This window comes from Vanessa cardui, chromosome 18 (assembly GCF_905220365.1).
Source record: "Vanessa cardui chromosome 18, ilVanCard2.1, whole genome shotgun sequence".
Taxonomy (NCBI): domain Eukaryota; kingdom Metazoa; phylum Arthropoda; class Insecta; order Lepidoptera; family Nymphalidae; genus Vanessa; species Vanessa cardui.
The window spans coordinates 3,121,683-3,140,407 of NC_061140.1; the positions used below are offsets into that span (position 1 = coordinate 3,121,683).

Genomic DNA, 18,725 nt, shown 5'->3' on the forward strand with positions numbered 1-18,725 from the left:
ACGTAAAACACGTGACTCTCAATCAATGACTGCGGTTAAAACTTAGGCCGTGTCTGGACTTTCGTATGCTTAATTTTTATTCATCAACTAGTAGTCGCCCGCGGCTTCGCTTGTTTTTAAGGGTTTTGTTGTCAAAATTGGGGTCGGTTGTGTCAGGCAAAAAAGTAGCTTATGTCCCTTCTTTAAGTTAAAGTTTGCTTCATACCAAATTTCGTCAAATTCAGTCAGCGGTTTGGTCGTGAAAGAGCGACAGATAGACAGACAAATAGAGTTACTTTCACATTTATAATATTAATATTATATTGCTGCAATAAGCTGCTAATCTTCTGAAATATTAAATTAGGCTGTTAATCTTTTTGCTCAACATTGAACGTAAAATACAGTAACAATGCACTGCTCTTTAACAGTGGGGTGATGATAAATAGTTGTTTAATTTGACACCAGTTGTAAAGGTTATTTTAATTAATAGCTACGTTAAACTAATTATATCGCTGAAGCACTAAAAAATGAAGGTTCTACAAAAAAAACGGTTCGAGCAATTATTTAGCATTTAAATGGAGACAGTGAGCGACAGATAGTTTCACGGTTAGCGACCTTCGCGGAGGTTCTGTTTTATTTTTACTCATTCTCCTTACTTATAACGACCGTTAAGCTATGGAGCAGGTTTTGTGGGGTATCCCGTTTTCTTTCCTTCCATTTCAAGACTAAAGATCCTCGAATAGATTCGATTATTTATCATTTTAATTAGAAATTAGAACGTGGTACCCCAAATATGTACACATACAGTTATGCTGGCGATTCATAGACAGCAGGATAGCACATTTAGTTTGTAGTATCGTTACAAAATGAATAAAGTATAACAAAGAAAAACCTTTAAAAATAACAAAATAAATTATTCTCTCGAAATATATACTAATATTAAAAATGCGAAAGTAAGTCTCTTCGTCTGTCGCTATTTCATGATCACACTACTGCATCAAAATTGATGAAATTTGGTGTGCCGCAAGCTTGAATCTCAAGAAAGAACTTATAGCTTTTTTATGCGAAGCGTTTGTTGTTTGTGGACCACAAACTCAAAAACGAGGATGAATCCGACGTCAACAACAACAGCCTGTAAATTCCCACTGCTGGGCTAAAGGCCTCCTCTCCGTTTGAGGAGAAGGTTTGGAACATATTCCACCACGCTGCAGAATTTCTATGAAATTTGTCACATGCAGGTTTCCTCACGATGTTTTCCTTTACCGCTGAGCACGAGATGAATTATAAAGACAAATTAAGCACATGAAACAGCGGTGCTTGCCTGGGTTTTAACCCGCAATCATCGCTTAAGATGCACGCGTTCTAACCACTGGGCCATCTCGACTCATAGGTCTAGTATATAACTTTGTTTTTGTTGCTTTTATTTGTGCAAAAAGAAGCACAGATTATGTCGTCAATGTCATGTGCGATGGAGAAGACACGATGGAGATTGATCGGTTCGGTCGATTACATGCTCAAATTAATTTTGAAGGCATAATAGTACTAAACGAATTGGAGACCCATAATTATAAGATGTGTACCTGATACAAGTTGCGCTATTTTCTCAGTGTTAATATGAATAATAATATTTCTATGGACTTTGGTTTAAAGGTAACGAATATGTGCTAACAACACAACGCCATCTAGTAGCGAGTTATAACAAAACACAGAGTATAAAAAAACTTGTCCAAGATAAAATACTATATATAGTCTATCAAACAATATATCATCTAATACATTATTTGTATGAGATTGTACCTATATATATACTAGGTATACTATAATATAAATTTATATTGGCGAGTAATTTTAAAGTAACACAGTATTTCTATAACGTCTTTCCTTATTCTTTGTATAATAATAATAGCTCTACTCGATCAAAAATTGTAACAGGTGGTAAACATATAGTTATCCTCTTCATTGTCCCATCGATCAATCTGCTGAAACGAGACGCAGATATACATGATTGTTTAAGGAATATTACAGAAGCAACTGATTGCGTTGGCAATTTTAAATGTATGCTGTACAAAATAAAGAATAATGTTGTTTGTACCTGGAGACTTAATGTTACATTTTAATACCAAAAATGTTTTTTTTGTTACTTGTTTCGATGGAGACTTGTACCGATAGTGAAACAGTTACCAACTACTAGATATTACAGCGCTCATTTCTGTATACAAACACAGGTGCATAATCCCATTGAATGGCAAACCATCACGATCGTAGAGAGGTCAGGTGCGGAACAATTATTTAACATGATATTTTAGGCACGGGAGTGTAAACACTGCTCCAAATTTGACCCGACCCGAGAGTTTACGCCCAAGATCCATGGATTAGCAACCTAGCTAGATAATAGTAGGTAATCATACTTGGATAAAGAAAATCATACCCGTAACGTAATATGTCCTTCAATTTATTCTTGAAATAATATCGTTTTATATTTGCACAATAACAGTCAAATTTATAAAAAAACATTAACAATAAGTACTTTTATTTAATACTTAATATTATGATAGCTGCGTTATTGTCATAATGACACTAATAAAAATTTAAAATACATATATATGTGATGGATGTAACATTTAGAGCACTTTTTACTGTACATAACTTATTCTAACACATACATTTTATTTTTAACTCAGACTATCGTTGATAATGCTCATAGATATTAAGCAATGTAATTCAAATTCCTTATTGAATATAAAATGCAAAAAGTCTTAAACGATATGCCTTAATACTGTTAGTATCTTACCCACTAATCCACTTGTACATGATTTCACTGCAACTATTTTTTTAAATCGATCTATTGGTATAAAATCCTTGTTGTTTTTTATGAATATATTACTTATATGTATATATTTATAGTTTTATAAATCAACAATATACAAATTAAACTTTCTCCTGATTGACCGAAAAGCAATTAAACTATTTAAGGGTACATGCCAAAAAAATTGTCACTCACAGAAATAATTGCCTTATAAAAAGTATTTTAAATTATAATAGTTAAAAAAGTGTCACTATAATATGTGTGATTAATGTAATTATTCCAAAACTTAATAGATTATTCGCAGACGATACTGGTCTTGGAGGTTGATAATATTCATCGAAAATCTTGTGCCAAAAGTCTGTCCGTTCACTGTTGCGATTGCCCAATCCTTCTTCCTTGTAGACTGTAACGTCAGGTTGAACTTCCCCTCCGCTGAAGTACAGCAAGTTGACACTGTTTTTTATGGGTCTCCATTCCACGCTGTTTGTTGGCTGAGGTATCCTTAAAGTTGAAAAATAAAAGTTAGAATTTATACATTAGATAGTTTCTGCACAAAGATTCGCTCACGTGTATAAGAGTGGTCAATTGCCCTGAAAACGTGTTTGTCAAATTTTGATGATACAAATCTGTTTAAGACTTTTTGATATAAATGGAAAATTATTCCGAAGAATTGCCGCCATCGTTTCGAACGCAAATTTCCAGGTTATAAGGCCATTAAGGCTTGCACGTGTACTCAATTACATAAACCATACTTATTTTACCAATGTAACATAAGTCTTAATTTGAAATACATAAATAGTTTCAATATTGTTTTGATTTTTTTATATTTACTTACCCTGTGTTAACAAAATGCACTGTTCGGTCAATAATCGATGTTTTTGCAGATTTTTCTTGTAAATCGTAATTAAACAGATAATTCAGAATACCACCGTGCCTCACGCCGGTCAAGGGAATTTGGGGATACGCCCAGTCAGAGTTCTTTGCACCTCTGAATGCAAATTCAAACATTCTTACTTCAGATTTTGAAGTTAGGGCTCTCTCAATTGCTCCTCTTGTAACTGGTACTAGTATTAAAATGTCTCCTTGGAAGTCTAAGAAGTCTTCAATAGTTTCCATATTAACCGTGCGTTGTTTGAAATAGAATTCACGAATAGTTTTGCTTGCGTTTAACTTATCATTTGTGGTCTTAAACGCAAGGTCTGCCGTTAAAAAGTCCTCAAAGTTCCTATCCATCTTTCCAAGCCAGTTATCATGAGCTGCTTCTTTAGCACGCAACGTACCTTCCCTGTCTGTGAAACCAGCCACATAAGGTATATCTGTATAGTTACCAGATCTCAATATGTTAATCGGAGCATCAGCAAGAAATGTTCCATTTGGATTCAATTTAGCGTTTTCAATGCAGGGAGCAAATAATGGCGTATTGTTATAGAATTCAAAATCATTAAGTACGCTGGAAAGTACATTTATGTCGGTATTAACAAGCCGTTTTGCTAATTCAGCAGGACTTTTGCCAGTATATTCCAATTTCTCTCCAAATTTTTGTGCATAACCGATAGGGTCATACGCTATTGCCCATGGAGCCAATGCTGAACCACTAAGTACCATGGCATTATGTACTAAGCCCCGAGATAACGGCGACAAAGTGATCAGATCTACCATAGCTGCTCCAGATCCATGACCTAACAATGTTACTTTGCTAGGATCGCCTCCAAAAGCGGCTATGTTAGATTGAATCCATTTTAATCCATGAATAATGTCTTTTAATCCAGCATTACCAGGTGCTTCTGGAACGCCTAGACATAGAAAACCAAAGATGGATAGCCGATAGTTAATAGAAACAACAACTACATCTTTTTCAACTAGTTCCTTAAAGGAATACAAAATCTTGCCCGTCGCTTGATATTCTTCGCCTTCAAGCCATACTATTACTGGTTTTGGCGTCGTCAGGTTCTTTGTGTGAATGTTCAGGACGAGACAGTCTTCAATACCAATAAGTCCACGTGGTGACGGTTGGGCGCATATTACGTCACTGCTGACAGCATGGTATTCGCCAGGGTATATAGGAGGGTCAGTTGGTGCCTGAAAATAAATAGACAATTTTGTATAAATAGCTACAATCAAGAACTACTTTTTCTGAGAACATAACAGTTTACCACACGATCAAGATTGTTTAGTAAATGTTGGTTGGTGAGTTAGGTATATCAATATGAAAAATCGTAGAACAGGTAAAATATAGTTTGAGAAATGAACACTTGGCCTATGCTATAATGCAATCACTGTTATTTTTTATCTTTTAAATAAACAAGTCTGTTTATCTATCTTATCAAATTAACAAACAACTTCAGATACGTAGAAAACGTATAATCTTATCGATGTACAGTTTATCATATTTCTTGAAAATTCACCTATACTTATGTCATCCATTTATAGTTTCTTTTTACTATTAATATTTTTATTCTTTTTACTATTTACTTTCTTATATTTAACTCTAATCAAAATCACGTCAGGCTCATAACAGCAATTTTGAATGGTCATGTTACAATGTTGAATTAAATGTAAAGTTGTCACAGCTTGGCTTAAACGAGAATCACCGGTAAGAAACTCAGTAGGTACTCTTTTCCATCACTATAATTATACACTTATATCAGTAAAGTACCGAGACCCATTCATACCAATCCAACGCATTTTATCCTTAATCTTTTATTAAATAATATGCCTTATTTCTTAATGCTTTTTTATATGTGTGTTTCGTTTTTTAATGGTTGCTTGAATATTATTTTGTAAACTTGCATAGATGAAGTATGTAATGTTTCACACAAAATGACACATCGTGTGTACACGATATCATAGTTTGGCTATTTAAAAATTAACAATAATTTTACTCTGACGTAAAGTGATTTCAGTAATTAAAAGTACACGACAATTTAAAACTACAATACAAAGTTGCATTATAGCTACAAGAGGTTTCAAGCTATTGTTACTAATAGGCTGTTTTGTAAAACATTCAAATTAATCAGTACTGTAAACCAGTTTTGGAGATTTCTTCTTTTTATTGACTTGCCACAAAACTGCATGCGCATAAAAACATGAAAATTTATCTGCATTTAAATTTAAACGTTGTGTTTTATGAGTTACGTCACAATTTCCTTTAACATAAGATCTGTTTGAGCAAGTTCAAAGCACGATAAGTATATGAGATAATTATTAGGATCAATTACATGTTATAATTCGCGCTCCGGAATGTAATTCAATTACAGTATATTAGTCGGTGTCCAAAATTAAACTAGGATTTAATGGATTGTTCCAAACGAATGAAGTCATCGAATTATATGTGGGAAGGGCCTTAGCAACACTTTAAATCTATACATTATAACAAAATTGGATTGTCTGTTTGTAATATTAAGACAATTAAAATAGCCCTTTTATACTCAATGCATATATATGTATATACGGTACATATACCAAAATAACATTTTTTACAATTTTTGTCTATCTGTTTGTTCCGGCTAATCTCTAGAACGCTGGACCGATTTTGATGGAACTTTCACTGGGAGGTAACTGACATAACAAGGAGTAACTTAGGCTACAATAATATTTTTTTGTAAAATTCAAATGCGTATAATGTCGCGGGCACAGCAAGTATGAAATGTATTATAAAAAAATGGTGTGATTGATTGGAGTAAAAAAATGCATTTTTATCATTAGTGTTATCATTAATAAATGATTAATGATAAATATACCAATAAGACTAATTTATTTATCAATGATTAATAATCGTTACTGAATGATTATCGCATAATTACGTTAATTTAAATAAGTAAGTAAGCTATGTAAGTTTAAATAAAAATGTTTTGTTTAATTATCGATTTTATTTGTATGAATCTAAGATTCAGTTGAACACTCTACAGCATCTTAATGACTCTACAGCTTATAATCTTTAAAGATAATAATTGCGCGAATATTTTTATCCTTGTATTTATAATTTGTTACAGATGTACGTAAACAATAATATTATATCTCATATTTTATTTTAAGGAAAACTGAACTCTATTATCATATTTCTTAATAACACAATTACCTTGAATCTATTTTCACCCGAGGTCGAACCGCCATAATGAATTCCATAGAATGATATGTAATTTCCATCGGCTACTCGAGATCCTATTATCACACCTTGCGTTATGTTCACCGTTGGCGCGTCTTGCGCGGACGCAGCCGCTATCGCACACAGGCACACGAATAACAACATAACTCACACATGCAAATGTTACCGAACGCACGTGCTATACGTTTACTGTTCCGCCAAGGACTGAATGCCGAATGGTGAGTACTTTATTCTGAGTGGCTTCGCTGTAGTCATGCACAGTTGCGATTAAAAAAAAATCGAATAAGTATCGATTCGTCATATGCTCGTGACTTTATTCTTTATATATTTTAATACAAATAGGTTAATATTGTTTGAATTATTGATATGCGTTCACCTTAATTGTACTTCAACGACAAGTACTCTCTGTTATTTATTACACTTCGATATATTTTATTTCTGTAAACTCTAAGCGAGTATAAATTCATTCAATTACTTAGAATTATTCGCATCGCAACCAAATACGATGTGTTGATAACGAATAGAACATTTGCTATCTTTTAGTACTGATATAGTATCAATTAGGACATCGTTATCATTGCTAAGCCGTTTTAGCCTTTATATCTCTTTTTATGTCTGTGTTATATCATGATATTTATTAATAATTCTGGTAAATAGACGTATAAATGGGTTATGATAAGCCGGTATGCCCATATAAATTGGCGCAGTAAGAAATATTCACGTATTGTCAATGCGCCCCAAAACATGGAGCTGAGATAGCATAGCAATTTGAAAGTTCTCTTATCAGACTATTATTATGACTACTATTATTATTAGAAACAAGAAAATCGTAGTAAACTTTTATTTCAATAAGAAACTAAGAAATATTTTACGAAATAAATTACGACGTTATTTTCGAAATTGGAAAAAAAATACATGACAATCTAAAAGTCGGTAGACATCCTGTTTGTCCATACAAATATATATATATATATATATATATATATATATATATATATATATATATATATATATATATATATTTGTATGGACTACCGACTTTTAGATTGTCATGTATTTTTTTTCCAATTTAGATTGTCATGTATTTTTTTTCCTTTTGTGTTATAAATATTTTGACCTTGACTTACGTTTGTTTAAACTAAGAGCAGATAGGATGTTTTATTTACGATACTAGTCATGCTATTAGTCAGAAGAGCTCAGCATTATCCTAATCGTTACCTATGGTGTTTATTGAGTGTGAAAGAGACAAAACATTCGTTTGATCTGACCGCTAAGATTACTAGTAGACGCAATTTGGACAATAGGTTTATTTTATTTATTTTTATTTTATGGTATAGGTTGGCAGACGAGCATATGGGCCACCTGACGGTAAGTGGTCACCATCACCCATAGACAGTGAAGCTGTAAGAAATATTAACTTTTTTCTTACTTCGTCAATGTGCCACCAACCTTGGGAACTAAGATGCTATGTCCTTTGTTGCCATAATGTATGCCTGTGTATATAATAATGTATTTTATTAAGTGGGGAATATTTTTTGGACTACCAACTAACTTCAAATGGGAGAAATGAGAGGGATATATACGAACCATACGTAGAGTTATACAGACTAATTACTTGTCCCGACTTTTATTCCAGCTAAGAAGAACAAAAGCAAAAACATTAAACATCAAATTAAAGGGATGTATTGATTGAGAACTTGAACATATATCTATAATATTCATTATTAATTTTTGAAAAATTGGCGTTTTGACTTTTGACGTCGACGAAATTGTTCTCGAAACTTGGAAAGTTAAATTAATTTGTATATAAGTAGTTAAGTGAAGTGTCGTGTTATAAATAAAGACATGTTTCTTGGTGTACCATCCTCTCATCAGTTATTCTACCGCCAAATAACAGTAGGTACTCACTCAGTATTGTTGTGTACCTAAAGGCACAAGGGACATAACATCTTAATTCCCAAGGTTCGTAGCGCATTAACGATGTAAGAAATAGTTAATATTTCTTACAGCTTCATTGTCTATAGGTTATGGTGTCCACTTACCTATGCTCGTCCGCCAACCTATTCCATAAAAAAAGCTAGGATTTTTTTTCTAACCGTACTGTTTATTTAGTCTGAAAGAGAGAGCATATATTATGTAATGTTATTATTCCAAGACAATACTTGTATTATCCATTATTCAATGAAATCGGAATACTTCGTTTATAATTTTTATATTAGACTGCACTATTATTACTGGCTGATCGTGTATTTATAATTAACATATTTCAACGATATAAGACTATATATTCGAAATTCAAATATACATCAAAGATAAAATTGTATACATTATTCAATAATGATAAGAACATGAGAACTGTGTATATATTTTTTAAAGTTTTCAAATTAGCAGCATGATGGTAACGACCGCCCAGAAATTAGTAATAATAATATAAGCCTTCCTTAATATTGCCAACGCACTCCTAATCTTAGTGTGTATGTTTTATGCCTATACTACTGGCTCACGAACACTTCAAACTAGATCTCAGCAATAAGTATTGCTGTTTAAACGAAGTACCTTCCCAGACCTGTACCTTTTACCTGTACCTTTTATCTTAGTTTTTGTGTTTGTTTGTATGTTTCTATTAATTAAAAAATATAGTAAATAGAAGAAAAATCCATGTGAGGGAATTTGAAGGAACGCTTATATCATTCTGCCCTGTGTTAGGGCAAAACTGATTGTTTGATATTCTTTATATTGAAATTCCTTGCAATGGAGTCCGTACTTTAATTCTAATGCAGTATAACTAGAAGTATATGTTGTGTAGACACCTGGTGGTCTTCGGTAGTTAAACGTAACGTAACGCGTTCTGGCAATTGGTGATTTACGTTACGAACTACTGTTGCGAATATTTTATGAGCGCTCTAACAAAATTAAGCGACATGGATGTTTCTTGTTATATACTCAGAAAACGTGATCGTTTCTCGAGTCTTTCATACATATCTGTATGTATATTTATTCAAAACGGTTGGTAATATAATTATGGTTATTTCACTTTACACTTACTTTCGAAGATAAATTAAGAAATTAGTGTTTCTCCGGAGTTGTAGAGACTTTCAGATCCTGCATTGTTTTTGTTGAAATATATTTCCACCTCGTAGCTTACCTAAAGTAGTGGTAGTACCAGGTCACATCAGAAGTTCGATGTTGATATAAATAGTATTCCTAAATAATTTTATCAAATAATTTGAGTAAGAAGTCGTGTAATACCTACCCACAATAACTAGAGAACTCATTTCTTGTTTGAAGAAACAGTGCACGTTAAGAAATTGATAAATTAATTACAGATTAATAACTTACAACCCGAAACATGTCGATAGAAAAATACACAATATCCACAGCGAATGATACTGTTTTAGGCTGTTAGTAGACTTTGATTATAATTAAGTTATTATTATTATCAAAACAATTATTTAAAACATATTATATTTGCAAATTGCAGAAAAAAAATTACACTGTACCAACTGTATGAATGTCTTATAGGTAAAAGTACCCAATGAATTCTAATGCTGTACTTAGGGTCAATGACTCACGTGTCTTCATGGAATCACTTCAGATATTTCGATAAAAAAATATTGACTTTCAAACGTTTACTTATCTTATCATATTCTATCTAACTCTAATGTACTTTATACGTTATTGTTGCAAAACATACCGCAAGCATTATTGTTCCTGGTATTGTACGACACAATTTAGATGTAGCATCGGCAAATTTAATAAAATCGATTACTGCCGATTTGTAATGTGATTGTAAATCAATAAAAATAGCTCCCTATCGCGCCATTCGACGCTATTCGACGCTCGCGTCAGTTCAACCCGAGAAAGCGAGTGCATGTATGTAAATCGACTATATATTATAATAAGAAGTATATTATAATATATTGTCAAATTGACGAATATATTAGGTCATATAATATTACAAGTTATTACGTTTGTGTAAAGATCATATTCACATAGGAAGTAAATATCGGTTTTAAAGTACTCTTTGAGAAATGGTACGATGAAAAAAAAGGATAATGGCGAAGAAAGATTAAGAGTTATTCGCGAAGGTGCTGCGATAATCCGTGAAAAAAAAAAACGAAAAACGTGTGGCAAAAATGACCACGTGTTATTATATTTTTTTGTAATTATTACGAATTTGTAGGTCGGAACACACTCCGTCACGGTAGCATGCGTAAGCGATCCCGTGGCGTCCGCCGAAAGACGGAGAGGGTACCGCTGGTGTTTTAGTGGGTAATCCCGGTGTGCTTGGGCGCACTCGGCGTTCAGGGCTCCGGGGAGTCCCACACCCCCCCCCCACTTTCCATCACGTGGGGGAAGCGCGTAAAGCGTTTTTCCAGCGGCAAAAAAAGATCGGAACACACTCTATAAGTTTTATTAAAGTAATTTTTGGATTACCACGAGAAAAAAGGAAATAGCGAAAAACTATTCTCTACTACTCTCCCAAAATTCGTGTTTTTTTAATCGAAATCTCGATAACGATGATCGATACATGAAAATGTATAGTACCTTAATTGTAGGTCGTACAAAAAGCAAAAAAAAATATTCCATAAAAATTTTCGTATCTCGATAGGGAACCGAGTTATGATAAAAAGTGATACTAAGCGGTACGCTTCCCGCGCGGCGCGTTGTGAAATGACGTCACAGCACTCGCGCGGCTGTTAGCGGGATTCGATATTTTTCGCAACTTTGATTGCCTATAAAATCAAAACTACTAGGTATTTTTGAATAAAACAAAAACTAGTGTATTTGTATACGTACAGGCTTTACTGAGAAAACATTTCAAGTGATTTGGCATACCTAGTAACATTCTCCATTGCTACACGTATGATATATCGTAAGTGTGTAGTAAGTAATAAGTTAAATTTTCGTTCTAAACTAAAGCTTAAAACAATATTATTCGTTTACACCTAACTGTTTATCAGTATAATAAAGCATTGTTTCCACGTCGCAGTTGATGATTTTTTCTATAGTAAGACATTAATTGTTTTTAAAGCACACTTGCTATTTTAAGATCAATTAAAAAAGAAATATGCAATTAAACGTCAACAACAACAAAAGCTAGTTGGAGCACGTGCAGCATTATAGTGAAGCAACTAAAGCGAATACATAATCTGAAGCGAAGTCGCGGTTTGTAGTATGTAAACTGTATTAATACCTACAGACTGAGTGCCAGTCAACAAACTTGCGGTATAGTAGCAAGATCCATATTACTGCCAGGTATACAGCTTCACCCTTTCATATTGGTGAAATGAAGGTGGTGCCATCCAGGGTTCCTTTGAGCGTGAAATGGAGTCGAAAGGCGTCAAAATTGACTTTCAAAACGTGATCGCAGCAAGTCTGCCCTTTTGATACCTTAAAATATATAGAAAAATTCAATGGCAGACACTTACTCCGGTTCCAACTACATTTTTTATAATTTCAAAGCTACTTAAATTTGATAAAAATTAATAAGTAGCAAATATATATACTTGTTATTCACTGGCTATTGGACTATTAAAGTGACAACGCTTTAAAGTATTCACAGAAATAAGCGCCGATTCGTATTACCAGGAAACAGTATCGCTTTTTAATCTGTATTCGCTTTTGTTTAAAGATCACCTTTGTTTTATAATCTGTGATGCGTGTATAAAAATACAGAAAAGGCTCCATAATTGACCCTTGTGGAACACCCTTAGTCGAATCTCATTGATATAATTGTGAATCCATGAATCCAATAATTTTCTCTTTACCATAATAATTATGTTTGAATGGAGCATTTTATATTCTACACAATAAAAGGCTTAAGATTTATACTAAAATTAACGAATGAAATTTTCGATTTTGCTAATCAATCTAAAAATTGTATATATGTAAAAATCTGTTATCAGGTACAAAGGTACCAGCGTGAAACAAGGACGGGTAGCTAGTTAAAATAATACTGAGATAATAGGATAATTAATATTTTACTCAATAGATTGCATATTCGATGATATTCGATTCGATAGTTTATTTTCTTTTACAATAGAATAAAAATCAATAAGGATTCATAAATAAACAAACGGCTAATCCATTTACAAAAGTTCCGTTGCATACCAACATACAAAAGAAACAAATAATACATCGTAAAAATACCACATAATCATCGAATTTATTTATTTAATTATTTGTCTTTTACTGTAATAACTTAATTACAATTTGTGTGAACAAAACAAGTATTCCGAAACAAAACACATTTTCTGCAGAAGACCGTGGTGGTGGACGGTAGTAGTCATTGAGAATATTTTTCCAGAAGTCAATGTGTTCTCTGTTACGATTTGTAACAAGTGATTCACTGAAGACATATGCATCCGGAGCAACAGGTCCACCGGTCCAGTGTATCATCCACGTCAAATCTTTATCGATGGGAGTCCATGTAACTGAGTTCGGCGGTTGAACTGACCTTAAAACCGTAATATTAGATGTAAACAACTTATATTCAATGTGAACGACAATAAATATTGCTGTCGCATTCATGTTTAAGGCAGGATGACTATGATACTATCGAATGACCCATGTGTCTCAAAAATAACATTTTTTACAATTTTTGTCGATCTGTCTGTCTGTTAGTTCCAACTAATCTCTGGTACGGCTGGACTGATTTTGACGGGACCTTCACCGGCATATAACTGATATAATATGGAGTAACTTAGGCTACAATATTTATTTATTTTTGTTATATTCACAAAAGTATAAGGTCGAGGGCACAGCTAGTTATAATCATCACATACCACGGGTTACATCAACATAATATGACATATGTATATTTAATTATAACCATTATTTTTATTGCTTTTAGTGTTTTAATGTTAGAAGTGACCAAAGGCAACACAGGAAAACTACAAAAATATATTTTATTATTTGACAAATCAACTTACCCGGTTTGTGCAAGATACACTATTCTTTTTAAAAGCGCAGCTTTAGCATCCAAATCTTGTTTTCTCAAATCGTAATCAAAAAGATAATTCAGAATACCGCCGTGTCTTACACCAGTCAAGGGTATTTGGGGATACGCCCAGTCCGAGTTGTTTGTACCCCTGTAGGCAAATTCAAATAATCTCACTTCCGATTTAGCAGTAAGGGCTCTTTCTATTGCACCTAACGTTACTGGTACCAGTACTAAAACATCTCCTTGGTATTTAAGAAAATTGTCGACTGTCGACATATCAATACGATCTTGTCCAAAATAAAATTTACGAATGAGCTGACTGGCGTTTAATCTATCTTCTCTAGACTCAAATGCAAGGTCTGCCGTTAAAAAGTCCTCAAAGTTTCTATTCATCTTTCCAAGCCAGTTATTATGAACTGCTTCTTCGGCACGCAAAGTACCTTCCCTGTCTACGAAACCAGCCACATAAGGTATATCTGTATAGTTACCAGATCTCAATATATCAATCGGAGCATCAGCAAGAAATGTTCCCATTGGATTCAAATTAGCGTTTTCAATACAGGGAGCAAATAAAGGTGTATTGTTATAAAATTCAAATTCGTTAAGTACTGTAGAAAAGTCAATTAAACTGATTGTAGATAGAAATTTCGCTAATTCGGTGGGTGTTTTGCCGCTATATTTCCATTTGGCTCCAACTTTTTCGGCATAACCTACAGGGTCATACGCCATTGCCCATGGAGCCAATGCTGAACCACTGAGCACCATGGCATTATGTACTAATCCCCGAGATAACGGCGACAAAGTAATCAGATCTACCATAGCTGCTCCAGATCCATGACCAAGCAATGTCACTCTGGTGGGATCCCCTCCAAAAGCACGTATGTTAGATTGAATCCATTTTAATGAATGTATGACGTCTTTCAAACCAGCATTACCAGGTGCTTCCGGAACACGGAGACATAGAAAACCAAAGATGGATAGCCGATATTTAATAGTTACAAACACAAGATCATTAGTTACGAATTCCTTAAATGAATACAACGTCTTGCTTGTCGCTTGATATTCTTCGCCTTCAAGCCAAACTATTACTGGTTTTGGTGTCGCCAGGTTCTTTGTGTGAACATCGAGCACAAGGCAGTCTTCTATACCGATGATACCTTGAGGAGACGGTTGAGCACATATTATGTCACTGTTCACAGCATGATATTCATCAACGTATGCAAGAGGATCAGTCGGTCCCTGAAAATATGCAAGCAATACTATTTAAGAAATGTTATTTATTAATTTTGTTAGTTGATTTAAATTGATTGAACTATTTAAATTTTCGTTACTGCTGAGACGTTTAGACCATGTGTACTGAAATAGTGATGAGGAAGTTATCTAGCCAATGCTTCGCATAAATAATGTTGATTTGAAATTTGGTATAATATAATATTAGAATAAATATCAGCTGTTTTATTAATAGCAATTGGCAACTGTAGCTAATATTTCTGGTGGTATGACAGCGATTTATTGACACTTTGATGATTTTTTTTTGGAACGAAGTTCTATTAAGCGAACAGTAGAGTGGACAGACAGAAATCGTCATGTGAGATAAAGCTAGAAGTATTTCAAATTATATAATTTATAATGACATGGTTACCTTAAATCTTTTGTCCCCTGAAGTTGTACCACCATAATGAATTCCATAGAAAGATAAGTAATCCCCATCAGTAGCACGGGTTCCTATTACCACACCTTGTCTTAGCTTCACTTTTAGCTCGTCTTCCCCAGACGCAATCGCTAATAGCGAAAACCACAACAACAAAAACATCACCTTGTGCGAACGTAACTGAACGTACGCCTACCACGTTTCCCTTCAGTGAAGAACTGAATACCAAGTGACAAAGTACGTTGTAATTATACCCACAGTTGATAAAAATGTCGAAATAAATAACGATTCCTGTGGTCATTATCAGATCGATGCGTCATTGGTTATTTTTGACAATATCTGCATAAAATCTATAATCATGTATCAATTCATTAGAATTGATAAAATATTCGTTATCATAAAAATCCAAACACACCGTCCGATATATGTTATGTCCAAAAATTAGCTTATCAGACAATTAGACGTAATAGCTGATACTTTTTGATACAACAGGGGCAGCCCTAACCGAATATTAATAAATATTGGGTGTCAAGGATTTTTGCAAGCCGAAGTGAGCGTAATCACTTATAATGACTCACTCACCTTTTCTGCTGACTGACACAACAATGTAAAGTATTGTTGTTTTGAGGTAGAAAAGCTGTAATTTTACTTTCAGTCAAGATATATTTGTTCTCGTAGTGACCTGGTTTAGTGAGTCACTGTGTGGTCGTGTTTCATTGAGGTGTATTTTTGTTTCCACTTATAATTTAATATTCACGTAGCCTAAGTTTCATAACGTGTTGATGAGTAATAAATTTGAATTAATTACTTGTTTATCATATGATCGCATCGAATATAAATAATCCATTTTTTCGCTTTTCATCAATAATTCAAACGGACACAAAACTTCATGTTATTTAAATTACGACAAAGTTCGCCAATACTGAATAGGGATTAGGGCACTACTATTTTCATCTTATTTAACTACATTTTCAGCATCTGTACATTTTCAACTTCAAAGTTAAAGAACTTGCAAACAACCCTTGTTCACTATAACTCCTGTAAACTAAGGGATAAATAACAAATGAAATTACGTAACGAGTTGTGAAGTAACAAACAAAATTAAGCGATGTGTTTAAGAAAGAACAATGCGTTTTTCTTATATTTAAATATCGTTTTCGTTCTTTGTGTCTTACAATACATACTTTTAGCACCCAGAAGCGAAGTAACACACAAAAAAAGAACTGACACATCCTCACTTCAGTTTTATTATTATAATATGAAATCAGTACTACAACCAGTAATTCACGAATGAATGTTGCCTATGACAAAACGAAATGGTTCGCGCATAATGCAAATGCGAAGAAGTAAAACCCCTATCAGCGCTAGACAACGTCGTTTTATATGTTTTCTTGGTATAGAATTATACGGCATGACTAAAAATCTAATAATACATAGTACAATAATAGGTTTTAGTCTCCAAGGACCTGTCTTTGGAGAACCTAAGTTGTTTTTTTCTAGTTTTGTTTTCTGAGTTGGCTAACTTAGAAAAAAATGTGATTATTCATCGCCGATGAAGTAAATCATTGTGAGAAATCTCATCATGAGTCAAATCATTCACATCTTCTTAACGTTCACCCAGTGAAAATGCTTTTCCAGAATGTGACTGATTCTTCTCCAGAGGTTAGAAGATCATGGCTCTGAATTGGGATTTTACTGATTGTTAATTTACTACCTCAACAAAAGTCGATAGTATATTCATTATATGTGTGTCGCGTATCATCTGTATGAATTGATAAATGTTCATTGAATTGCACTATGATTTGAAGTTTGTACTCAGGTTATATGACACAAATGCCATAATGGAACCACTTCAGATATTTAGATAAAAAACTATTGACGTCTAAATGTTCACTTATCTTATCATACTCCACATCTTACTCTAATATACTTCATATGTTATTGTTGCATATATACCACAAGAATTATTGTTCCTGATATTCGCTAATTTATTATTATCGGCAGTTTTCCGATTGTCAACTAATTGATGTTCGATATAAAAAAAATCAATGAAACCTGGTAACGTAATATTTTTAAGAATTGCTATGTAACTACAGTTTCATTCCCTCTTGACATCCATTACTGATTGACTCGGTGTAACATACGCTTGGTAGTAGAGCCATGTGGTAGGTCATTCAGATACCAAATCTAACTGGGTGGTCCTATTCATCGTATATTCTACCACATACTTTATATGGCTGACAAAACATCAGAGTTCCCAAGGTTGGTTGCAAATTGGTGATTTAAATAATTGTTAAAAGTTCTAATGGCACCAATGTCTATGGCAGTCACAAAAGACCACAAACAAATTACTTATATAAATAATATTACCAATCCCTCTATTAATTAGCGGAGCTTGTGGTTAGATGGTTAAGATGTACTCGATATAAACCGATGGTTGCAGGCTCAAACTCAGGCAAGCAGGACTGAGTATCCTGCAATTTTCTACAATTATAAATCAAAATGTCTAACAGTTCTCTCCTAACGTTGAGCTTTTCATATACATATAATATTGAGTGTGAGTTTTGTTAATGACGATGAAATAACACTTCATGAGTAAAGTTGTCGTCCAAAATTGAGGTTTAAAACAAAATGATTTGTGTACAGCTTAATGTTAATCGGTGATAATGCATTGTTTTCATGTCATAGTAGATTAGTTCTTCTTGGAAGAGAGCTAAATGATAATTCGCATGATATGACGTCGTTTAAAAAAGGTGTCATTTTAAGATTTTATCATAAATAAAATACGACTTAAAAGTTTTATCATTTACGTTAGATGAGTCTCAGATTATAAATAACAAAAACCAGGTAGAGCACGGGAAGCATTATATTATATAAAGCAACTAAAGCGAAGACATATCTAAGGCAAATATAGGCTCTAGGGTTGGACATCTAGACAACAGATTTGAGGTCACTTTGTTCACGTTGTCCCTTGAGATTGAACCACCGTAGTGTATACCATAGAACGATAAGTAATTCCCATCTGTTCACCTTTGGCGCTTCTTGCCCAAACGCTGCCGCTAATAGCGAAAACCATAATATTAAACATCACTTTTAGCAAATATAACTGAAGTACTTCGTACCTCGTGTCCCTTCTGTGAAGAAGTGAATACTGATTGACAAAGTTCTTTGTAATCTTATATCCATATTATACCCAATGACAATTAAAAAATGTCAGAAATAATAACGATTCCTATGG

The 18,725-nt window shown here is 33.5% G+C and overlaps 3 protein-coding genes across 10 annotated transcripts in view; 1 reads left to right on the forward strand and 2 right to left on the reverse strand.

The window, feature by feature from the left end:
• The window catches only part of LOC124537682 (transient receptor potential cation channel trpm), a 347,813-nt gene that overhangs the window by 117,263 nt on the left and 211,825 nt on the right, over nt 1-18,725 (forward strand). The gene's annotated exons all lie outside the window — the stretch shown is intronic.
• Nucleotides 2,416-7,112, reverse strand: LOC124537684 (esterase FE4-like). Its single transcript, XM_047114609.1, has 3 exons — nt 6,864-7,112; nt 3,621-4,864; nt 2,416-3,286 (listed from the first exon to the last, which is right to left on the reverse strand). Exons 1-3 carry the CDS (start codon nt 7,032-7,034, stop codon nt 3,022-3,024), a joined length of 1,680 nt encoding a protein of 559 aa, XP_046970565.1. The 5' UTR covers nt 7,035-7,112; the 3' UTR covers nt 2,416-3,021.
• LOC124537683 (venom carboxylesterase-6-like) lies at nt 13,041-15,724 on the reverse strand. Its single transcript, XM_047114608.1, has 3 exons — nt 15,479-15,724; nt 13,826-15,075; nt 13,041-13,350 (listed from the first exon to the last, which is right to left on the reverse strand). The coding sequence occupies exons 1-3, from the start codon at nt 15,647-15,649 to the stop codon at nt 13,083-13,085; spliced, it is 1,689 nt and encodes a 562-aa protein (XP_046970564.1). The 5' UTR covers nt 15,650-15,724; the 3' UTR covers nt 13,041-13,082.

Excerpts from the sequence above, each read along its gene's own strand:
- LOC124537684 (XM_047114609.1), bottom strand. The coding sequence starts at position 7,034 with ATGTTGTTATTCGTGTGCCTGTGTGCGATAGCGGCTGCGTCCGCGCAA. Across the intron at positions 4,865-6,863 it reads CGGGTGAAAATAGATTCAAG|GCACCAACTGACCCTCCTAT; the intron begins GTAATTGTGTTA and ends ATTTATTTTCAG. Across the intron at positions 3,287-3,620 it reads GTGCATTTTGTTAACACAGG|GATACCTCAGCCAACAAACA; the intron begins GTAAGTAAATAT and ends TTCAACTTTAAG.
- LOC124537683 (XM_047114608.1), bottom strand. The coding sequence starts at position 15,649 with ATGTTTTTGTTGTTGTGGTTTTCGCTATTAGCGATTGCGTCTGGGGAA. Across the intron at positions 15,076-15,478 it reads CAGGGGACAAAAGATTTAAG|GGACCGACTGATCCTCTTGC; the intron begins GTAACCATGTCA and ends GCATATTTTCAG. Across the intron at positions 13,351-13,825 it reads GTGTATCTTGCACAAACCGG|GTCAGTTCAACCGCCGAACT; the intron begins GTAAGTTGATTT and ends TACGGTTTTAAG.